Raw genomic sequence first — 25,881 nt, 5'->3', positions numbered from 1 at the left:
TTGGAATAAAAAAACTTTTTGTGTTTAAAATATTTTTTTCGAAGTTCCATATTCCTTCAATTTGAAGAGATGTACCATTGGTCGTAAAAACAATCAACACACTTGAGTGATATTTGGATAAAATATGTTTATTTGGAGTCATATGAAAAGATTCACCGAAATCAAGAAGGAAATTTACCGAGGTCGGAATAAGATGAAACAACGACTCCAGTTAAAGAAGACGCTCTCTTGAGAAGTTGTTGAAGAGCTTCCATTAATTGAACTAGAGATATGCTTCCAATGGATGAATCTTAAGGTATGAAAATAACACTCGACTCTTGTTGAGAGCTGATAGAAGCAACCTTCTTCTCATATGACCCTCTTAGTTTAGGACATTGGGGCCTAATGTGTCCCGGTTCATGGCAATTATGACAAATAACTTTCCTTTTATCATAGTCATTGAGGTGATTTATATGCACGTATGTAATTTCCCGGTATAGAGATGGCCAAGACCGAGTCATCCTCACTTTTGGTTATACACTTTTTCAATCTATTTTCCTCCATGCTTAACTCTCTAATAGTATCTTCAATGGATGGGCTTTTTCTCTATGTATATGGATGGATTTTATAGCTTTAAATTGTTGTCTTACGTTGTTGATAAATTGATAAAAATACTTCGCATCCATTTGTCTTTGGCGAAGACAATGCCATTTTGCCTCTAGAAGAACCAATTCTTCCCAAAGTTCTAATAGATCATTTTAGTATTCCCTTGAATCATAGTCTGAATTCTATCTTGTACATTGCACATGTGCAATATCCTTAAGAGAATACATTCTCTTAAGATAATCCCAACCCTTCTTAGCATGCTCAAATTTGTCAAGTCTTGAAGACTTTTTAACATCCACCAAGACATGATCTTGGCATGTTCCATGTTCCATTTTCCATTCCTTCCACTTGTTCTTATACGTGGTTATAGCTTTGACTTTCTCGTTTTCGATTAGAGGTACCTCTTTCCACCCTCTACGGTAGTGAGAACTTGCTTAAATTCCTGATCAGATCCATCTAATAGTCTCTATAACCCTATTTATAATAGAAGCCCATGTTACGTAATTGAAATCTTTAAGCTTTATGGGTTTAATGGTGACATTATTATTGTCATCCATTTTTACAAGGGCTAATAGAGATAGAAAGATGAAAAAAGAAAAGATAAGAAGAGAAGAGAAAAGAAAAGAGGAGAAAAAAAAGCAATATGAGTAGCACGAGCACTCCTCCACCAATGGTTCACATGATCACTCGAGCACTTGCAAGAACAAAGTATCCCCCAACAAGTAAAGAATGCACAAGCACAAATGCCACTAAGGACACAATTACAAGTGCTACAAAGAGCACAATCACAAGTGCCACCAAGGGCATACACAAAGAATAAAAATAATAATCTTTATTGAAGAACAATATGCAAGAAGCATAGTGTTTACAAAAAGGGGAGACCCCTGTTTATATTACACAAGACGGAGAAGAAGAAGAGTAAAAGAAAGGGAGAGAAAGAGCAAAGAGGGGAGAAAGGACCCTCCAACGGCTAGATTTCTAGCCATTGGAACCGTTGGATCAACTCAACTCAAAGTTGACGTGGTCCAATATATATATATATATATATATATATATATAAATTACAATTTAACAATACCGGTTGTAAGATATATCTTAGAGTTCTCTTTGTTCATGAGATATCCTTATAGGATGGGGAATAAGGTAGAGGATGAAGTCACCTTTAGATTTGAGTTGTGGTCGATGAGGTTACCAGGGTTCAGAGCCAAAGTGGATTTGTGGAAAGCATCGGCAGAAGTTTGAAGTATGGTTAATTCTTAGAACCTTTAGAACCTTTTCAGAACTATCCGGGCAATGAGTTGACAAAGGGAAAGTGTGATATCTTGTTTTCCAATATTGACCATCGATGTCCAAGGTGGTTGAATTCATTTTCTACTGCACATGTGAATTGCCACTAGTGTATATTGGTATGTATCTCACCAAGAATGGTGGAAAGATGACCTTTGGAAAGGGATTAAGAACGAAGAGGCAGCAAGAGTTCAAGCCTGGCTGTCAAGGTCCCTATTTTTGGCTGGTAGAATCACACTAACCAGTGGGAAAAGTGTCTGCATGTGTTTTGCAGAGTTCTAAAAAGAATGTGCAAAAGAGTGAACAAGTTTATGATAGAATATGGGGAGGGTCCTATCTTGGGGCTGGCTGACTGCTTTTAGGTTGGGCTCAAGTTCTTTGGAGTACGGAGGACTGGGGATCAGGAAGTTGCTGCTGCTCAACATTGCACTCTTGGCCAAATGATGGTAGCAAGTTTTTTCCATAAATCTATGTTGCATAGCTACTCATTTTCGCTCCCATTCCATATGCCATATATGCAAATCAATTGGAAACTTCATAAAAATGGCATTATTCCAGTATTTGGAAACTTCATAAAAATGGCTTTATTCCAGTATCTGCAGTCGTACCCTTGTGACATAGCTGTCAATTGGACTTGTATTAAGTTATATAAAGCAAAATATGGCTTTAAAACTAGGCCTTGGACATGGATTATCACCAGCAAATGGAAGGACTCGGCTATGGGTAATGATTGGTTGATGACACTACATCTGTTTGCCGCTATGCTAGACATTCAGCTGGGATATGGTGACAACCTGAATTTCTGGAAGGACAAGTGGTGCAATGCTGTGTCTATGGCTGAAACTTACCCCAGTCTATACCATATTGCAAAAGATATAAAAGTCGATACGTCGAGCGCTGGCAGCCAACAGTGGAATGGAGCAATCAATTTAGAAGGTCTCTCAATGACTGTGAGTTATAAGTTGGTACAAACATGGTGAAGGTGATGGATGAATGGAAACCGAGTGCTGCTGATTCAGTCACTTGGAGGTGTGACATATTAAGGGCATTTGCGACAGCATGTTCATTCTTAAAATTTTATGTGACATCTCTTGGCTTCTAAAACTGGTAAAAAAACAGGAACTGGATATTTATTTGAAAATGGTGTTTCTTATCAGCGTGGTGGTTCACGTGGCTTGAATAGAACAAGTCTTCAATGGAAAATACGCACACCATGTGTCTCTTCACTTATATATATGTATATAGGAAAATGAAAACCTACCCAATAAGAAACATTTATTGGATTTTCATTGTTTTTTTGTTATTCTGTCCTTACAGATGTGTTCAGCATGATTGATCTACTAAAAATTGACATTTAGATCATGCATTTTGGATGGAAAAAACGGTATTTGGAGCCTCAGAAATTTATGAAAGTATAGGCTGTTGATTTTTGAAACCGTATAAAAACTTATCCATGCATCGGAATCTAATGCTCCAAGAATTGATTCCTATAAAAACAAGAGGTCAGAATTTTGAAAAAGCACCAAAAATCCATTAAATGTTTCTTATTGGGTAGGTTTGGGAGGTTTTCATTCCCCTATATATATCAATGGAGCAAATTGAGCATCATGTGTTTGAACCACTCACATCAAACTGGTTTATGGAATTATCATCTTTGACTTGTAGCTAAAGTATTCTGTGGAACAAAGTAAAAAAATTCAAGGTTCCATAAAAGTGATTTCACATCTCATAATAAAAAACTGCCAAAAAGTGTTGCATTTTAACATGAAACAACTGAAAATTAGAAAGCAGGATAGACACTCCAAGAAGGGAGTTAACAACTTACACCTAACAACTTTGTTAAATTTTGAAGCACTACTTTGTGGTGCATTAAAGATACACATTATTGGTAGTTATAGTAGTAAAAGTTAATGCACTCTTTGCTCATTAATTGCTACTGTTTTTTTTGTATCAGTTACAGGTTATCATGGGATCGAGTGCGATCTCTTTGTCAGCTTCGCCGTAGATATGTTCAGCTCTATGCAAATTTTCTTCAACAGAGTTCATTGGTTGACAAGTTGGAAATAAGACAAATAGAAAGGGACCTAGACTCCAAAATTATTCTCTTATGGAGGTGTGGCATATTTAATACTTTAACATTTCGACTAATCAAGCATGATTGAGGCAACCATACCATTCTCTACATTGTTGTTTCTAACATTGCAGCACTTTATCAAATTTATCCTTTTTAGGTTGCTTGCCCATGCGAAGGCTGAAACGGTAAAGTCAAAGAAAGTAGCTCGTCAAAAGTCTCGTGTCAAGAAAAGCTGGTGGTCACTTGGATGGTGTGTGAACTTCAACCTGCTGATGGTTTACATTGGATTAAATTCATGCAGTGCCTGATGAATTCATTGTCTTCTATGCTACTGCTTTCCACTACTCAACTTTCTCTGTGTTCATGTTTTGAGTCATGCTTCATAACTCTGTGACCTAATGTTTTTCAGGGGTGCATCTTCCACGGATTCGGTTGAATCAAACCACACTTCAGGACAAGAGCTGTTAGAGGAGCAAAGGCTTACTAAAGAAGAATGGCAAGCAATTAACAAGTTATTAAGTTACCAGTCTGAAGAAGAAATGGCTTGCCTTTCAGGAAAAGATATGGAAAGTATGATGCAGTACCTGGTGAATGTTTCCATTGGAATGGCGGCAGCTCGGATAATAAACATTGAGCAAACAGAGATCCTATGTGGCAGATTTGAACAACTTCAAATGTCTGCTAGGCTTTACCCAAAGAGTATTCAATGTAATGTGACATTGAAACTCTATGGCTTGTCTGCTCCCGAGGGATCACTTGTGCAGGTTTATTTTCTTCTGTTATCATTTATTTAATGTTGTATACAAGATTCACTCTATTGGAAATATTTATAATTTTATTTGTAATTTGACTTTTTCATGTCCCTTTCAGAGTGTCAGTAATGAGCAAAAGGTGAATGCCTTGGCGGCAAGTTTTGTTTATTCACCATCAGAAGAAGATATAGATTGGCGGCTTTCAGCAAACATTGCACCATGCCATGTCACGGTAGTTAGTGGCTTCTTTGCCGTACTTTAAATGTAGTGTCACATCTGTTGCTTGTTTTTACCTTATGTTGATTTTGTTTAGCTGTTATAATATATTATTTATCATAGATGGGAGATACAAATTCTTTCACATTACGTTACTTTTTGATTTTGATGGAAGTAGTTCATTATTAATCATTTTCTTTATGTGGGTTCCAAGCATTTTTCAGAAAAGGTTGTTTGTTTTACATCTGTATGTTTCTGTATCATAATCTGGATGAAGGGAACCAAAATTCTTAGGTACAATGGATTTGTTTTTTTAGGTTTCTTTTCTCAATTGTATCTGTATGGGCTTGGTGGTACATATTGTAACTGTATCTGTTGCTTTTGTAATATTAGTTTGCATCTCTCTCTCTCTCTATATATATTGATTTTGTAATATTAGTTTGCATCTCTCTCTCTCTCTCTGTATGTATATATGGGGGTACAGTCGATTGTGCCTACAATCTAGTTTCACGATGCGAGTTGTCTTGACATCATGTAACCTCATAGATGTGTTCATCATGCTTGATTTAGTAGGAATCGAGTCTTGGATCATGTTTTCTCAATGAGAAAACATGTTTTTATGAGTTGGGAAAAATCCATGCCTTCATAGTTCATAGCCATTGATTTTTGGATAGCTGGAAAAACCTGTATACAGGCCGGATTCCAGCCATCCAAAAGCCGGTTCCCACTAAACAAAACATGTACATCACATTATATGGTGTTAGATATGAGAAAAAAACCCCATTTGCTAGGTCGTTTGCACATACGAACGACTGTAGCAAATCTTAACCCATATATATATATATATATATATATATATATATATATATATATATATATATATAAAGTCCGAATCTTTTGGATTTGATCACTAAAATCCAAGTGACAAAACCCCTCTTTGTAGCCAATTCAAAACGAGTTTTTTATTGTTTTTCTTTATACCACATTATTGTATTTCTTTCATTTAATGCTTCATTCAATCTCTCATTATTATTTTATTGTATAGTGTTTTTCATTTTTTCTACCCTTCTTGTACCCCCACGAGACCCTCAAGTATCTCTTTCTCATTTAATGGGCCATCTTGTCCGACAAAAATGGCCTCGAGATCCGTGCTCTGCAGTTCACACGATGAAGGAGAAAAAGAAAATAGATGGTGAAGAGGAATAGGATCATACCTATCTCTTAGGCCACATCCTTTTATACTGCTACGATTTATATTCAACATTACAAAAATACCCTTGTTAAGTGAAAAATAATACAACTCAGCCTTATATTACAAATGTTAAAACTACCCTTAGTAAATAATACTATTTCTACCGTGCCCCCTCAAACTGTACACGGGCTATTTAGGATCATGGACAATTTTCTCTTAAGCTGCCAATGTTGGATGTAGGAGAGAGGCCTGGTAAAATGATCTGCAATTTGATCACCTCCTTTGATGAACAAGGGCTTAATTTCTTGACTTTCAACCTTTTCACGAACAAAATGCTGGTCCAGCTCTACATGTTTCATTTTACCATGCTGAACAAATTGGTAGCAATAGCAACCACACTTCCACAAAACTTCTGCTGTAACCTCTGCCATAGACCCGTATTCAGCCTCTGTACTAGATCTGATCACAGTACACTGCTCTCTACTTGACCAGGAGAATATGATTTCCAAGAAAAACTCCATATCCAATGACTGACCTCCCAGTGCATGGGTCTCTTGCCCAATCACCTCCAAACAAGCCAACACTATTAGGAGAATGGAGACAGGTTTATTTCCACTTCTATAAACCAATCCAACAGTGATGGTGCCTTTGATGTAGCACAAGACTCTCTTGGCTGCCTCCACGTGACATCGTTTAGGAGCATGCATGAACTGGGAGATCTGGTTTACAATAAAAACTAGATCGGGACAAGTAAACGTCAAATACTGCAAAGCACCAAGAAGACGTGGCTCCTCAAGCTCCTTACATTTGGCATATCCCAATAATAGGTGTAGAAACCGGTCTACAATCCTTTATCCCAAATCTAGTAAGAAGGTCAAGAGCATACTTGTGTTGCACAAGTGTCATAGATTTGACTGTACGGTCTGCTTTTAAAACAAGAAAATATCTCAAACCCAAATACTTCATGTGAAACTTCGAAATGAGCATGCGTTTCAGTTTTGCAATTCTTTAGACATCATTCCTGGTAATAATGATGTCATCAACATACACCAAAACTATGGTAATATGCATTTAGTCGTAATGCAAGAAAAGGGAATAATCACACAGACTACGAGAAAAACCCTGTGTACAAAGTGTGTTGATGAAGGTTTCAAACCATGCCCTGCAAGCATGCTTCAGCCCATATAGTGCTTTCTTCAATCTGGGCACAGTGGTTCGGGGTCTCTCTCTAATTACCCTGGCGGATGTCATGTAGACTTCTTGAAGCACATCGTGGAGAAATGCATTCTTCACATCCATCTGACTTAGTTCTCAGTTGTGGATAGCAACGAGCAAAATAACAACTTTGATATTACCCATCTGCACTACAAAACAGAATGTCTCATCAAAATCAAGGCCATATTCTTCGGTGTAACCTTAGTTGTTATAGGCGCTAGGCAAAGACTAGGCGGTGAGCCCCTAAAAAGGCCTAGGTGGGGCCTAGATAGTACTCCAAATAAAAAAAGTTAAAAAAACATACAAAATATGTAAACAAACTACTAAAATTAATAACAAACATGTATACAACATAAAATCAATATACAATAAGCAATAAATAAATAATATGTCGTCAAACATTGTAAAACAATTATATTGCATGACCTGCTCAAACAAATTAAGAATAAATTAACAATTGAATCAACAAACCATACAACTAACAATGTGAATTAGTAATATACAAAAAATAAAATCATGTATACAAAAAACATTAACAACAACAATAGACATAATACAAGCAATAGACAAATAAGAAGAAATAAATAATTAAATAAACAAACCATGATGCAACTGATAAACTGTTAAAAAAAATTTAGAATAACTGAGCAATTGAATAACCAAACCATACGACTAACAATGTGAAATTATGAATAAAGTGGTAACCTGCTCAATGCAATTGATAACCTGCCTAATGCAAATAAAGAAGAAGCCATGCAACTAATAACTTGCTTAATACAAATAAAAGGCAAGTAGGCAACTACATAATTTAAACACAATTAAAGTCTTAACAATATTAAATTTACATTTAATTTATACTAAAATGTCACAAGTCATAACTAAACTACTAAGTGTTCATGATAACTAAAAAACTAGCTTCTAGAGCCTATTTGTCAAACATCAGGAAAATATTTCCTCGATTCTGCATCCAAATGCCACTCAATGATCTCTTTATGTTGGGCTATTTTTTTGTTAAGTGGGCCATCATCATCATCTTCAGAATCTTGAACAATGGTTGGAAGTCTTTCTTTGCATTATTGCAATATTCTTCTTCGAATTGCTTCTAGTTCAACTATAATATTAGCGCAAAAAGTGATAAGAATGGATGGAGAATCACATGAATGCACATATTGACTTAGACGAGCAATATGTTGTTTAAATCTGATTTGTCCACCTATAATAATAAAATCACAACACACATCTAGAAATGTTGTGCAGTATTGCCATGCAGGATCATGTTTTCAAGGGGCCATCAAAAAACATAAAATAAAACACAATAAAAAATTAAAACATAACCAATTAACTACCAAATAAAAATATGAGCATAAAGATATTCAACAAGTCTACACACATAACTAAATTAAGTAAAAAAGAAAAAAAATTAAGCAAGCAACTTATATGTCAAAGGCAACAATATGTAGCACATTCAAATATATTTGCAAATATAAATACATACGACACTCTAAGTTTGTTCAAGTCTAAAATAGTCAAAGAACCCCAATAAATTTATAATAAGTTTATAATAACAACTTGAATTTAATCCTTAGTTGATGAACTTAAAAGTCCATCATCATCATCGATATATTGCTATTATTCTTTAGTTTCATTTGCAGAGATAGCTTCTTCCTCTTCTTCTTCCACCCTCACCACCTTCTTTCCTTTGTGAGACCTTTTATTTTTTAGGTCTTTAATAATATGCATTTTTACCCTTGTCTTATGCCTTGACGATTCAGATGCCTTATCAATAAGATCTCATGTAAGTGACATGTCATCTTCGAAAATACCTCATCTTCACTTGACCACAAATCTTTATTATCGACTTCTCTTAAAACGATTGAGGTCGAGATCTCCTTTGTTCATTCGCTCCTCATACCTTCGCTTTAATCTCTGATTATATTGCACAAAAACCAAATCATTCAACTAGTGCAAAAGTTTGTTTCTTTTCTTAATATGAATATGCAAAAAAATATATATAAAGTTAAAATATATACAAATTGACAAATATTATATAGTAATTACTAATTAGTAGTAAATAATATTTTATCGCTTCAAAAGTACTCAAATTATGTTCTCAACTGGATGCACTGCATGTGAGGCCTAAGACTCGAACAATAAAGGTCTGGAGCTCAGGACAATCAATGGCAAAAGAAATCCACCAATCCACTAAAAAAAATCAAATTAGATGTAAATAAAATATATAAGTTATAAAAAATAATGTAAAGCTCGCCGACCTCAATTGTTTTGGGATGAAGGCGTAGTTGTTGTATAAAAATAGTGTAAAGCGATTTATATGAAATTTAATCTTTCCTGGCGTTTGCACTTTTCTCTTCTTCTTTGTTAAGTCCATCCCGAAAGGCCCACTAGCAGTTCTATATCTTATGAGTTGGTCTACTAGTGCTTTTTGATTCGCTTTGCTTCGAACGAGATGATTGTTGCAATCATATAAGCCATTCTTTATCTCTTCATTGGACTCAATATTTTTATACTCATAATATATGACTCATGCAAAGGTTTGTGCAATTGATTGCTCCATCTTTTATCGATTATCTCTCAAACCGGGTTATATCTTTCTCCGTCATCGTACAAATTTACCTATTAATTAAAATAATTGAAAATAATCATTATAAAAGCTAAGTTAAAATTTAAAAACAAAATTTACAATTAGTAGAATGCAAAAAAATTAACTTATACCTTGATATGTTCCTTTACACGGTCTATTGTCTTGTAGATGTAACCCATAACAGGTTTTTCATCGTAATCAACCAATCAAATCACGTCAATCAAAGGGGCCATTGTTTTCAGAGCACAACTCACTCCCTTTCAAAATTTTGAACTCAAAATCATGCTTTCACATTTTTTACCAATTGACATTTTTGATAAACTACTTTTTTCCCAATCATCTCCAATAAACATGGACCTTAGGCCTTTTTTGCAATTATATATGCTTTCTAGAGTAAAAAATCTAGTAGCAAATCTCTTCACTGCAGACTTGTGTAAGTCCCTTTGTGTGCGTGCTCTCATCATACTCAACACTTGAGTATGTTTGTATATGAATACTACGAATTGCCTTCTTTTATAAAAATGTTCTTCAACTCTTTCAATTCTCTTATATCTTTGAACATTTGATCTGTACAATGTGCAACATAGGGAGTCCAAAATAAATGTCTTCACTTATCCATCAACAACTTACCCGCTTTGAAGTAGTTAGAGGCATTATCAGTAACAACTTGAACCACACTCTCCTCCCCAACTTCAACAATATCATTCAACAATGCAAACAACAAATTTGCATCTTTTACTTCATTTGATGCATCGACCGATTTCAAAAACATTATTCCCAAAAGACAATTAACCAAAAAAATAATGAGTGTACGTCCTTTTATATCGGTCTAGCCATCTGACATTATGTTGCATCCATATTTGTACCAATGCAGTTTGTATTGGTCTAAAAACTCCTTTGTTTTCTTCATTTCTTTATTCAAAAGTGGTTCTCGTAGCTCGTGATATGATGAAGGCTTTATACTTTGTCCAAATTGACCTATAACTTCAATCATATTGTAAAATGAAGGCAACTTTGCTGTATTAAAAGGTATTCCATCGTCATAAAACCACCTACTAATGTACTCACACACTGTTTCCCTTTCTTCCTTTTTGAAGCGATTCTCTAACGTAGTTTGCTTGTTTGCTTCCCTTTCTTTTTCTGTTAGATCACTACAAAAATATAAATCCATGAGCCCTTTTGCTTGTGGTGATCTCAAGCTGAATGTACTACTCGACTGTCCCTCCATCTACGAAACTGCAACATGTCTTTTGCCAGAATCGAAAGCTGAGAACAAACTTTCACTTATTTCTTATATATTAACTAACTCTCTTATTTTTTTCATCTCTCTTCTTCTTCGATTTTTTCGTGTACTTAGAAGGACTTGCTTGAGATTTTTGTATTTGTTTTATCACAAGCCTTCACGTTTCTTCCAATCCCAAGTAGCAACTACTTTATTCTGAATATGCCTCGTTTATAAGTTATTCCACATTTAAGGCACGCCACAAAATTTGGATCTTGCTTATCCTTAATATAGGCCCACTTCCATGCTGGATCACCTGATTTTAGCTTGAAGTTCTGCATATCTTTGAAATTTGAAAATGTCGAGCTTGGAGTGGACCCGCTAGCACTTGCAGAAGAATCCCCTTCCATGTTCTAAAAAATGATAAGAATCTAAAAAAAATATAACATAAACACAAAATATGAATTCAGCCTTTCAATGAACACATATTACATATATATAAATATATAATATTTTACATAATAAGTAATAGTCTAAACATGCTTTTGAGCTTTTATAAAAAAATTCAAAGAAACAAATAAATAAGCATGCATGTGCAAGTGTTCATGCATATGTTATTTTCTGCAGTCAATGTGTTATTTTGATGGCACAAATGCTGTCAACTAAGGTGCATGCACATATATGCACACATAACCACAAATGAGATTAAAATACACAACATACACGCGTTGTCATCTATTGTTTATAAATTAGCTGCAGTCAATATGTTATTTTGATGGCACAAATACTGTCACCTTTTTATCTCACTGGTCACTGCAAAGTTCAAGATTTTCTCGTAAATACTGCAATCACTATCTCTCCTTTGCCCCAACCTGCTTATCGAAGGGCAAATGAATTAACTTTGCATAAGAATCAAATTCATAGCAAATATCAGAAGAAAAGGCAAAAGAAGTATGCAGTCATGATGACATAACAAGGACCCTGTTCATCCTTTTCATTTAAACAAGAACTTTATATTCCCATGAATAAAATGTTAAGGGAACAATCAATCATGTTTGATGGTTTGAGAACCAAACTGCTATACCTTGCAGAAAACACTGAGTACTCTACTGCAGTTTTTGTAAATCACACTTGTGTAATGAAGCGGATAAAATCCAATACACATGAAAGAATACACTTTCAATCAAGTAAAATACTTAATTGAATCAGGGATCCACCCGCACAAGGGTCTAAAGAATTGTTATTTCATATATTTACTCATGAAAATGAGTTAAGAAACTACAAGGCCTTCAAGGCCTAGTTATAATACAAAGCCATATGGGGAGCAGCTCCAAATAGCTGTTGAGCAGCTTCAACAGCTACTTTGGAGCTGCTCCCAATACTTCAAAAGCTGAAAAAGTAAAAAGTGAACAACAAAAAAAGTAAAAAACAGAAAAAAAGAAAAATAGATTGTCAGCCCTTAATGGGCCGATGCCTATTACATTGAAAATACCAAAATACTCTTGGATGGGTATTTTGGTTTACAGTTAAGTACATATACATATACGTATATATATGTATATATACATATACATATATGTATATCTTAACACCCCACCTCAAACTCATGGTACAACCACCGAGAGTTTGCCAAGTAAGAAGTAAAATCTTGGAGACAGAAGCGCTTTAGTGAAGAAGTCTACTAATTGATATTCAGATGGAACATAGGGCAATGTGATGGTCTTTCTCAGGAATTCTTCACGAACGTAGTGACACTCCATCTCAATGTGTTTCGTCCTCTTATGAAATGTATGATTGCTTGCAATGTATACAACGCTCTTGTTGTCACAACATAATCTTGAAGGTTCTGCAATATGAACCCACAAGTCTTCGAGAAGTTGTTTTAGCCATACTAACTCAGATGTAGTTGTCGCCATGGCACAATACTCAACTTCAGTGGAGGAGAGTGCCACCTTCTGCTGCTTTTTGCATCGCCATGAAATTAGAGAGTCACATACAAATACACATAAACCAGTGGTTGAGCGTCTATCATTGACATCCCCTCCCCAATCAGAATCAGAATATGCAATGACTTCTAGTGAGGATGATGATGATAAAAACAAGCCAAGATTAATAGATTTTTTAATATATCTAACAATTCTCATTACAACACTCATATGCACTGTACTGGTATCATGCTGAAATTGACTAGCATAATGAATAACATGAGATATATCAGGGCGGATAATAGAAAGATAAGATAAAGCCCAAATCATCTGTCTGTAAAGCGTTGGATCTTGCAAGGGCTCTTTATCATCTTTTTCATTTTAGCATTTATGACTTCCGGAGTGTCGACCAATTTTTCATCCGAGAGTCTTGATCTTTCAATGATCTCTGCTGCATATTTAGTCTGACAAAAAATAACCACGATGTGAGTAAGCAACTTCTATTTCATGAAAGTATTGTAAAAAACCAAGATCTGTCATATCAAAGTTGACTTTAAGCACATCTTTGATATGATTAACTCCCTACTTATCATCTCCTATGATTATCATATCATTTACATACAGTACTAAAATCACCATCCCTATATTAGAAGACTTAACAAACAATGTAGTATTAGTAAAACATGATTTAAAATAAAGTTGTCATCACATCACTGAACCTATTATACCAAGCCTTTGGAGCTTGTTTTAGGCCATACAAGGCCTTACGCAATCGGAGAGTCTCCCCATGTGCTAAAGTCAAGACAGGTGGAGGATCCATGTATACTTCTTCGTCTAGATTACCATTTAAAAATGTATTTTTGACGTCCATTTGAAATATAGACTATTTCCTAATTGATGCTATAGCAATGCGAGTTGTAATAGTAGTCATGCGAGCAACTGGGGCAAATGTCTCATCATAGTCAATCCCATATTCTTGACTATATCATTTTGCCACTAACCTAGCTTTATATGTTTTTAATGTTCCATCGTACTTAGTTTTTACCTTGTAAACCCATATGCATCCTATAGTTTTTCTTACTTTAGGTAATGTTTGAGTCTCTCAAGTTTTTTCTCTTTCTAATGCTTCTAACTCATCATTCATGACCTTAACCCATTCATGACAATGCTTAGCCTCATGATATGATTGAGGTTCAACATACGAGTGAATAGCCATTAGGCAAGATACATACTTTGGTTCAAAGGAATCGTATGAAACAAATCTACTATGAGCTTTTGAAATTCTTATGGATTTTCTAAGGCTAGAAAGGTCTTCTTCTTGGCTTTGAGAGTATCTTTCAAAAGCACATGGTGGATGACCTTCGATAAGTCGAGCATAGGTTTGTAAATTATCGTGAGATAAGTCTATATTGTTAAGACTCCTACTCACATTCTCATTTGCTTCGTGTATGACTTGGATTTCATGAATATTTTCACATTTATCATTGACTAGATAAAAAAAGAACAAATAGTTACAACTCTCTTGGATATTATCCTTGAAAAAACCCATTTCATTTTTGAGAAATGTAATATTTCGAAAAACATAGAATTTGTTTCTTTCAATGTCATATCATCTATATTCTTTTTGGTTTTCGGTATAACCCAAAAACACACAAGGAATTGCTTTAGGAGAGAGTTTATCATTCTTGTTGGTAAGAACAAAACATTTGCACCCGAATACCCTCAACCTTTTGTAATCGGGAGACGTTTTATAAAGCTTTTCAATAGGAGAAACATTTTTAATATTTTTTAAGGGCACTCTATTTATCAAATAGATTGCCGTAAGAGCGGCTTCGACCCAAAAAACTTTGGGAACATTTCTAGATACTAGAAGTGTTCTAGTGGTTTCAATAATGTGTCTGTGTTTTCTTTCGGCAATACCATTTTGTTGAGGGGTGTACGAACACGATTTTTGATGTATAATCCGATTTAAGTCAAGATAATTTTCAAAATTTTTTGACATAAATTCTCCTTCGGAATCAGTTCTAAAGATTTGAATATTGGTTTTAAATTGATTTTGTATATGACTGATTTTTTTTTAAAACAATCAAATACTTCCGATTTGTGTTTTAAAAATTTGATAGTTTTGGAATCAATTAACTAATTCTGAGAGAATCAACTCTGAAGAAGAGAAGAGAAGAGAAGAGAAGAGAAAGAGGAGATGCTGACATTTAATCAAATGTGAAGAAGAGAAAAGAAGGAGATGTTAACGTCCTTACCAGAACTGAAACGGAAAAGAAAGGAGGAAGAAAACACACACAGAAATCAGGGTTGAAGTGGAGATATTTTCTTGACTTGAAAAACTCAGATCATCTCCTTGGACATTCCTTCTGGAAAGCAATCTCATGCCCAGCTTTAACACCACTCTGATACCATGTTAAATTATGAAGATCTCCACGTTCACTAGTGCAGAAAAGAAGGAACGTGATATTGGGAGAAGAGGTTGCAGGAAAAACACGTTAAAAAAGCTTCAGCGTGTTTTCATTGTATTAGGTTATGAGTATTTAACTAATACACAATTTTAGGGTACAAAAATACCCTCTAACAACAAGCATAATTATAACACTTTCAACGTTTGGATCTTGATCCGATCCAGTACATAAGTCGTGTCTGGTCCTGCACAGATCCGACTTGGGCCCCGGACCCAATAACAACTTCTTTTCATAAAGTTCTTCAAAAAGGGGTATAGGCTTTTGGGTCATGTACATGGCTATAAAAGTATTGTACTCAGAACCCAAGCCTTTCAGGATTTGAGTACAAATGTCTAGATCCTCCAGGGGACTGCCTATCGCTGCCAGGAGATGTACTTCACTTTATTCAGAAACTCAAGTGCACTGGAATCACCTCTCTATACCAAACCAAACTTTGACGTGAGATGGTAAATCTTAGGGGTGGATATTTGCTCAACCCATTTGTGGAGAATCTGCCACAGATCATGTGCTGACACACCTGTAGGAATATGCAACAGTACTTCTTGAGAGAGATTAGCCTTTATGTAGGCTAAGACTTCTTGATCATTCTTACAGCATGTAGTGTAGGCTGGATTCTTTGAAATAACAGTCTTGGTAGCCTCACCATCCTTAACATCTCTTTGAACCTCAAACACGAACTCCGAGGGCATGATTTCAGGTCTGTCAAGGTGCCCAATCAAATCGTTGCTGTTGATGAAAGATATGATTTGCTTCTTCCAAGTGATGGTATTGTTTTCACTCAACTTCTTGGTGACCAATTGACTCATGAAAGAAGAATTAATTGGATTTGAGGAAGCCATTATGGAAACTATAAAGAGAAAATATGAAAAAAATTGAAATAAAGGATGGAAATATATCAAAAAAAGGGTTCAAATGAAAAGGGGATCAGATCTTATGCCTGAGAATAACACCAGAATCTATTGACGTTAGCAGGGGATGACATCACCAGGTCATCCTTTTTTTTGCTGATTAGATTACAATATGTAGGAACAGGTCTGGCCTTAAGGTCATTTTTTATCGACCTTTTTTACCTCTTTTTTTTTTGCTGGAAGAACATATTAATGCTGGTTGAGTCACCAAATAACACTAGATTAGCAGATTTTGTTCAAGAGTATCGATCTAAAGACAGAAAAACATAATATAAGAGGAATACTAAAGAAATAAGGAAAATATTGACTTTCCCTATTAATGTGGTAAAGAGGTTGGAAGAAAAAGAAAGAGCATACGTGAAGAGGGTATTAAGAGGAGAAAAAGAGCTCAGATTTAAAGAAAAGAGAATGCAAAAGAAAGATTAGTGTTGAAAACAATGATTTGGGATTAGGGTTTGAAAAAAAAGAATCTTGCCTCAGGATCCATGCCATATAGTTCACACAATGAAGGAGAAAAAGAAAATAGATGGTGAAGAGGAATAGGATCGGTGCCCCTCTCTCTCTCTTAGGCCACATCCTTTTATATTGCTGTGACTTATATTCAACATTATAAAAATACCCTTGTTAAGTGAAAAATAATGCAACTCAGTCTTTTTATTACAAAGGACAGATATACCTTTAGTAAACAATACTATTTCTAACATTGTCAACCAATGAAAACTTAACACATAACCCTTCTCTTTTTAGTACCCTCCTTTACTCACCTCAAAAATGCTTTCCAATGCTCTCTCCTATTCTTTGGGATAATGTAGAATGGTCTCTCTTTCTTTTAATCAAGCCATCATGTGTGCCCTTCCTCCAATCTCTCTCTCTCTCTCTCTCTCTCTGTGCATGATTGTCCACGAGCCTAGCTAGCCCAAAAGGTCTACAAAATGAGACCATTGCACAAAAGTAGGGTGCCAAAGTATCCTCAACAATCCATGGAGAAGCCACTGCATCTCGAACCGTGGAAAAGATGTTGAAAGGCAAGCCCTCATCCTCATGCTCATCATAATCCAAAGTGGCCCGTCATGACTAAACCCTGTGTCCAACAAAAACCTACTGTAGTTGACCCATCAAGATGACCCCAAGCTTGTCTTCAATTTTAGGTGTGGCCGAAGTCAAACCTAGTTGGTACCTATGAGAATTTTGAAGTGTTTCTCATATCCTGTTTTTTCTTTATTTTTTCATAAATTCTTCTGTTAAATAATGATTTGTTGGTTACATGAGCTAAAATAACTCTTTGGTGTGAAAATTTACAAACCATTGAAATAGCTTGTAGAGTACATGCAGTATTGAAAGTGGCATGAAAACTTCATAAAATGCAAAAATTCAAGCATGCAACTTTTGTTTTTCTCTCTTCTTGTCAATCATTTTTTAGTGAAATAGATTCTTAGATTATATGATTGAGATTGATATATATTTCATGAAGCCCATGTATTACATTGTGCCCATGGGTTTTCTACTAGTGTGTGTGTGTATACTGTATACTCACACACATGCACATAGATATACACACAGATTTATATATGCCCATGCATATGTACCACAAAAATAAATTTTTATATGTAAATTGATATATGTATGTATATATGCATGCATGAATTTATTGAGAGAGAGATGCCAAATTACATATATACATGTGTGTGCATTTAATGTAATGAAGCAAGTCCAAAGTGCTCAAGAAGAGTCTTCAAAAGACACCACTAACAAAGCTACCAAGGGAAAATAGCAAAGGCCTCCAAGGGCACAATCACAATTCACAACTCACAAAGAGAGCAAACACTCAGAAGTAAAAATAAATATTTTATTTAAGATAAAAATGCATAAAACATGCATAAAGTACACAATGTGGGAATCACCCCATATAAATACATAAAAGCCACAAAGACTAGCTGTTAGGCTATGTCACACGGACTCAGCTAGGGAGGCACCGCACCCGAGTCGACACGCCCCGACACGGGTGCGGACACGGACTCGGCCCAGACTCTGTCAACGCCGAGACAGACTTGGTCAAAGAGTTGAGGCCGAGTCCGTCCACATTTTGGACTTGGTCAACTTTGACCGTGTCCAAAAATGTCCATTTTTAAGACGAAAAACAAAAAAAAATCAATTTTTATATAACTTTTAAAAAAAAAATATATATGACCAGACTGCAATGCAGTTGCACAGTCACAGACTGTGCAACTGCAACTGCACAGTCTGTGCAACTGCAACTGCACAGTCACAGTCACAGACTGCATTGCACAGTCTATGCAACTGCAGTCTATGCAACTGCAGTCCATTTGATTGGGGATGTGTGATCTTTAAGGGGAAGCGTGATTCCTCCAACGAAGGGTGAGCTGCCTACTAGAAAGTTGCTTCTCAGTGTTCAGGACCAATACTTAGTAGTTGTATATGCATAATTTTATATTCTTGAAATATCTTTCAATTTATCAATTTAAAGGAATATAAATACAATACAACCAGGATTTAGCCAGAGCAAAGGTAACTGAAACATGAATGTGCCCTCTTCCTGTAAGATGTATATTTTCATATGCAAGTCATATTTTCTCTACTGAAAAACTTGATATTTTTATATATTCATGTACTGATAAATGACAATGAAATTGCTAATAAATTTTTTCTGTTGCTATGTTATTGCTTCTATATATATATATTATATATATATATATAGCCGAGTCTCCGTGTCCAAAATTTTTGAAATTGCGCCGCACCCGCACCCGCACCCATGTGACATAGCTGTTAGGACTAGTCCAACGACTAGCTACCAACAGCTATAAAGAATAAAAAGTAATAAAAAAGGAAAAATACAAAAAAGGAGTTATATATTATATGTATTACGTATAACATATTACATGTTGTACATATTGCAAAGAAATATATGGGGGAAAAAAGAATACATATGCATATATGTACACACATACATATATTATACACACACAATTACTTACAAAAATATACATGATAATATAACATTTAACACCTATGAAAGTTGATGTGGTGGTAGTTCGGTGCAAATGATGTATGTGTGCATGTATTTTTTGAGGGAGAGATGCTGAATTACATATATACGTAAACATGTGCATTTAGCACCTACTAAAGTTGATGAGATGGTACTTTGGTGCAAATGCTTTATAACAATTTAGAGATTGCATGCATAGTTTCTGGGTTTCACTCTCACTTTTTTGTTTGAACTTTGAATTAAAGGGATCTGTGTGTATTTACGAGAGAGAGAGAGACTTTGTTCCTTTTCTTTTAATTGTAGGTTCCGAAGTTTTGACTTCATAAATCATATTTAGCTTACCTAATAGACTACTAGCAAAGTTTAAGAATCTTATTTATGAACTTATAAGCCACCTAGGTGCAATTTGTTTGTCTTATACATTGATACAAATAATAATTGCAACCCTTCCATCACAAGCTGAAACGAAAAGCTCTCTACCATGAATGGAACCAAAACAATACTTTTTTGGATTAGGTTTACAAGAAGACACTGGAATTGAACTGTCCAAGCTCCAAAACATTCAATTTCTAACTTGATTAATATCTATAGTCTGATCTATCTCTAGAAAAAATCTTAGCTCAATCCAATAACTGGAGAACCTCAAAATCATCTGAGTAAAAGAGTAAATTCTGTTTTCCTGCAGTAAGCAAGGTCCAGAATTCCAATCTCAATTGGGAGTTGATAGATCTCGAGCAGAGAGTCCAGAAGTGCTCAAATTCAATAAGAGTGTGCAATTAAGAGTAATCAAAGGGGAAATCAAGATTTTGGAATGATAACACTTGAGTTCTGCCTGGAATTGTGCTCAGAAAATGCGAACACACTGACTTTGCTGCAATTTGACCTTCTATGAGCCTTGATTCTGGATCCACTCAAATTCTCAATGGAGATATTCAATTTCCAGTTCAATTCACATCTGATCTTACTAATTTTTTCTCATTTCACTTGGTTTTTATCATTGACCAATGTTCTACCTCCGATCAATCCATTAGATGTAGTGTGATCAAGCTTTATGATACTTGATCTAATCGATCAGCACGTCAGAATAGCTGATCACCTCTTAATCTCTCTAGACAATCGGAAGAACTGCAATTTTCATGAATTTTCATACCTCCGATCTGTTCCAGCACACAATTTGTCTTGATCTGAGCTTCAATTGCAGAGAACTCTATGAATTTCGGCCAAATTGCATTAAAAATTAGTCATGCTCTCCACGATTGCCAGATTTCAGGTTGATTGACGTCCTCTCAATCAAATTCCAGGACCGACTGCTTTATTACCAAAATGATACCAGACTTAGGTGATTTATTGGACGATGAGGGAATTTGGATGAGAACTGAGAGATTGGATGAATTAGGGCTAGAGATAAGGGGGTTGGCTAAGAGGATGGAGTGAAAAAAATGAGAGGGAAAAAGGTTGAGTGGGAGGGAATTATGGAGGAAAGCATGAATTTCTTAATAAATACTTGGAGATTTTTTAGGTATGGGAGCCAAGTTATCTAACTAGAGGCAAATCCACTCTAGTAGATTGGCGAGGAAGAAATCCAAGGGGGTTCTATAGAATTTTCCAACTTAGACCCTATGTATAGAGTCAAGCGAGCCAAAATGACAGCATTACCCTTTGGGTACATCCATAATATCCTAACTAGACATGGATCCTCACTTAAAATGGATCCAATTACAAGTGCCAAAGCCAATAAAAGTAGACCCACTTGGGGTTTGTATCAGAGTTTACTTAATGTCACAATCACCTTTCTCTTGATTTCTGCCCCATGCATATGCATTTACTATGACTGGATCCTCATGGATTTTAGTTACATCTGTTCATAAAGGCGTAGTCTAGTGAAGAATTTATCTACTCATAAGCAATTAAAATATGACATGGATGTGCTTTTCTTTTTTGTGTTTTATGCAAAATAGTCCGTCTCATTGATTAGTTGCAAAACTGTCCCTCTCTTATCTGACGTTAGTGCAAAGAGGTCGTTTAGTTAAAAGGGTGTTAAATTAACTAGGGTTTGACAGTAACCATGCTTGGAGGGCTCTGCAAAATGACTGTTTTACCCTATACTAAAATGAATACATCTTATTGTTGTTTTGTTAAAAAGTCCTAATGAAGGCAAAATGGTCATTTTACAAGCATTTAACTGCTGCGGTTAAAAGGTGGGGACACCTCTTAACTCCAAGGACGACTTTTCAAGGGTTAATCAAAAGGCAGGGACTATTTTGCATGTGAGAGACTGTTTTTGAAATCATGTAAGGCAGGGACCATTTTGCAAATCTGCCATAATGCAGGGGTTCATTTAAAAAAAACCTTTTCTTTTTTGTATTGTCAGTTTTTTGTTCTGTTTAGGGGCTTCCAATTCTATCTTATAAATTTTTTTCTGTGTTTTTCTTTCTGTGATTTCTAGCACGCATTAAAAACTAGCTGAAGAAAAAAATAGTTCGGTGGATAAGTTTAACTTGCCAAAACACACAACGTTAACACTTTGTTTTTCCTTTGTTTTAAGCAATCAAATCACCTACTTTGATTTTAAACACTCCCTGGGAGGGGCTATTAGCAAGAAGTGTTTATGTCCAAGTTGTACTTGCTGATAAATGGAATTTGTTTCTTAACTTTGATTGTTGATATTCTGCTCTTGTGCGTACCATGAACAGGTGTTGATGGTGACTTATGATCGTCTTTTGGAATTTATCAAGAGAAGTAATGCTGTTAGTCCTGTTGTTGCTTCAGAGACTGCAACAGCTTTGCAGGTAATACTCAAAACTGCAGGTTTGTTGGTTGTCTTTAGAATGTTGTAGCAGTAAGGGTTATCATACCATGCAGTTTAAATACATTTACTTTGTCATGATTTATATTTCTTCTTCATAGCAAATATTTGATTGCAAAATTTAATCTCAGATGAAGTTAGAGCGAGTAACAAGAAGAGCTCAAGAGCAGTTTCAACTGGTTTTAGAAGAACAGAGCAGGTTAATGATTTTCCTATTGTGCTTCTTTCATGCTTAGAATTCATCATGACTTGGGCAAACAGTTTGATAATAATCAAATAATCTCTTGGCTGGTTTCTTTCTGTGTCACCACTTCTGCTATTGGATCGAGGGTTGTGCTGAATCACACTGGTGTCACCACTTCTGCTTATGGATCCAGGGTTTATGAATCTAGCCTGCTTCTTTTAAAATCAAATCTGTAGCTGAACCACAACCTGCCATTCTTCAGTTGCCAAAATATTCAATCCAATTTTCATAGCTTTAGAAACCTCCAAATGGGAGAAATAAAGTAACAAAGTCGGAAAGACTAAAAATATTGGAGAAAACTTTGAAAGGTCTTTTGCAACTTCTAATGCCTACTACTGTAAAACGAATATGGAGATCAAAATAACAATATTCAAGTCCTTTTGGCTCTAACTCCAATTACAATTAAAAGAGCATGAAGAAGCAGGAGCACAATCTTTTAAAACTCATTTCCAGTAACCACGTACCTACTATGTAGCAACTGAAAAAAGGCCATGTAAACTAGGTAAAAAAAGGAAAGATTGCTTGAAATATGATCTTTCTTGCCAACAGTTAAATATTGGTCAGAATGACATTGAAATCACCAAATTAGCAAGTAGGAGCCAGTATAGTGAAGAAATGTTCTTTAGAGATGAGAAAAGAAAAGAGTCTTATGAAGTATGAGAAAAGAAAAGAAATCTCTCCAATCATGAATTGATGCAGATGAGAGTGAAAAACTGCCTGTTTTGCATGTTAATAAATTTTAGCATTAGGTATATTTTATTTTTACCCCAACCCTTTCTTCTTTCTTTCGGTTTCTATGAATCTAAACAACCAGTCAGTGTACCTATGGTTTAAAAAATTTGTGAACTTTATGATCATAGACTAGTCATTCCACCGGTTGGTTAAGTTGATTAGTTGTTCAATTAATTTCTTTCAACTAGGCAAGCAAGCTGTATCATTTGTGTGTTCCTAGTGTGTGGCTTGTCTAGCTGGCTATCTGATCAGTTAAGCATGGTTCTAACTAATAGGACAGTTATGATGTATAGCTTTGGTGAATGGGTACATCTTAACATTGATGCTCAAGGTGAGATTTCAACATGTTTAGAGCCACATTTTCTTACTGCATTAGCTTACGAGTGTCATGTTGCTGAGAGCTTCTCCTGACAGTACAACAGTTGTTGATGGCTCTGTCCTTTTGGCAGTTGTTTTCTGCATATGATATTTTCGTTTGTTTTTTGAATATTAACTTTCATTTGTTTCAGGTTTGCTCTTGACATTGACTTTGATGCACCAAAATTGAGGGTTCCATTGGTGTCAAATGGATCTATTGATAACTGTGGGCATCTGCTTTTGGATTTCGGGCACTTTACTTTGCGAACTAAAGTAAGCTACAAAATATGTAAACACCGTGACACTGAGGGTGTGTTTGGTTGCCTCGGATCTCAGATCTGAGTGATCTGATAGCCTAGGAGCCGAGATCCTAGAGTCTCTAGTGCACAGTGTATCTAGCCCGACTCCCCACATACTCTTTGGCTTCAGTATGTGTATCTAGGGGGGCTTTTGAGGATCTCAGAACCGAGCATCTGAGACCCTCTGTTTGAAGAATAAAGAAACTGTCATGGGCCCCATGCCAGATCAGACCCTTGATCTGCACCCCCTAATAATGTCACCTCTTTTTTGCTTGATAATGTGTTATCTTTTGCAGGAAGGTTCTTACGATGACCAAAAACAGAGTCTTTATTCTCGCTTTTACATATCAGGAAGGGATATCACTGCTTTTTTTTTGGATGCCCCTTTGAGTAGTGCATGCGATGATTCAGGCCTATTGACTTTCAGTTGTCCATCGCCTAATGTACGTCTTACAGCTGGAGTGAATGAAGTCAGCTCTCTTATTGATAGGTTTGGTGCATTCTTGATTATTGAGCAGGTAATTCTGCTTTCTTAGGTACCACTGTGGCAGGAATTTTATTGCACTTAATGACATTGCGTTCTAATAAAATTGAGGGTTTTCTTTTGTGATCTCATGCTACAACTAGTTATTGCATTCAAGTAGGTTTATCTATTATGATTTCATACTGTTAACTAGTTGTAACATATGCATTTATGTATGTAACATTTGGGATATATGTTTCAAGATCAAAGTTCCACATCCAAGTTATCCACCAAGAAGAGTTTCTGTTCAAGTTCCAAATCTGGGTATTCATTTTTCCCCATCAAGATATAGCAAAATTCTGGACTTACTGAACATAATTTATGGAACAACTACAAGCAGTGATCAAGTGGCTAACAAAAATATTCAGACTGGCATTTCATCTTATCTTGCTGCAGATGCTAGAATTCTCGTTTGGACGGTATGATACTTTTACTGATTGTTAATTAGAATAGAGCACAGTATCTGCTTCCTGTTATGATCATGTATTTCTAAATTTTTAGGGAATAGGAAATTCAACGGCTGAGTGGAGACCTTGTTTTCTTGTTCTTGCTAACTTGCACCTCTATGCTCTTGACTCAGAAACTTCTCAAAGTTACAGGCGGTGTATCAGGTATTATACTCACCTCTATGCTTTAACTGCTTTCATTTAATGTTTTGGGACTTTTGGCTCATCTACAGTCTCCTTTCTTGACCTCTTGCAGTAGATTAAGTTCCTTTATTCAGATGATGCTTAAAATTGTAGTCTTGATTTACAATTCTCTGATTTGGACAGTATGGTTGGTCGACAAGTATTTGAGGTTTCTCCGACAAGCATTGGAGGATCATTGTTTTCGATTGCTGTGAGTTACAGAGGGCTTAATATTCAAAAGGTGATCAACTGTTTCTAAATGTGAATCTGTGTTGTGCAATTAGATTGTCAACTTGTGTCATCTTTATTTCTCAGCATGAATTGATTAGTAAAATTTAAGGTGGGCAGAACATATATCTTCACCATGTGTTTGGTGTGGCTCTTGCTCACTTAAGCTATATGGCTCCGGACTTGTGAAAATGTATTGATGCATGATATCTGCATGTTATGATTTAACTTAAGTTTTTGATAGTTAAATAGTTGGTTTCAAGTAATTTTGCATTTCTAGAATATATAGATGAATTTTTAAGTGTCTGAAGCTTGGCCAAGTACTCATGAAACTTGTTATTGTGCTTTTAAACACATTGTACATGTGTCTCATTGTGTATATTCAAACTATGTAAATATCATAAAGGGATTTTGGAGGGTCTAAGGTACAGGTGCACCATGATATACATCACCATGAAAACCAAACACTGGAAAAAGTATAAACCTTCAAGATTCCATTGGTAGTTCCCTTCATTGCTTCTTTATAAGCGTGACACTGAGGTGATGATGGGTGATCTTCATCAAGCATTTCATCTTCAAAATCCGAGATAACCTCTAACAATGACTTTGTGGT

At 35.5% G+C, this 25,881-nt stretch overlaps 1 protein-coding gene across 2 annotated transcripts in view; it reads left to right on the top strand.

Moving 5' to 3' along the window:
* LOC149833224 (calcium-dependent lipid-binding family protein) overlaps positions 1–25,881 on the top strand; it is a 226,229-nt gene that overhangs the window by 44,921 nt on the left and 155,427 nt on the right. For both annotated transcript variants that reach the window (XM_090015000.1, XM_090015001.1), the window contains 11 exons: positions 3,827–3,985; positions 4,104–4,196; positions 4,356–4,710; positions 4,817–4,930; positions 22,144–22,239; positions 22,388–22,455; positions 23,742–23,862; positions 24,185–24,406; positions 24,615–24,830; positions 24,913–25,022; positions 25,185–25,281. In XM_090015000.1, coding sequence (XP_089871126.1) covers positions 3,827–3,985; positions 4,104–4,196; positions 4,356–4,710; positions 4,817–4,930; positions 22,144–22,239; positions 22,388–22,455; positions 23,742–23,862; positions 24,185–24,406; positions 24,615–24,830; positions 24,913–25,022; positions 25,185–25,281 — 1,651 coding nt within the window. The remainder of the gene's footprint in view (positions 1–3,826; positions 3,986–4,103; positions 4,197–4,355; positions 4,711–4,816; positions 4,931–22,143; positions 22,240–22,387; positions 22,456–23,741; positions 23,863–24,184; positions 24,407–24,614; positions 24,831–24,912; positions 25,023–25,184; positions 25,282–25,881) is intronic.

This window comes from Nuphar pumila, chromosome 7 (genome assembly GCF_984573655.1).
Source record: "Nuphar pumila chromosome 7, dmNupPumi1.hap1.1, whole genome shotgun sequence".
NCBI lineage: Eukaryota > Viridiplantae > Streptophyta > Magnoliopsida > Nymphaeales > Nymphaeaceae > Nuphar > Nuphar pumila.
Note: the sequence above shows the minus strand (reverse complement) of the source record. Positions and strands in the feature narration are given on the sequence as shown.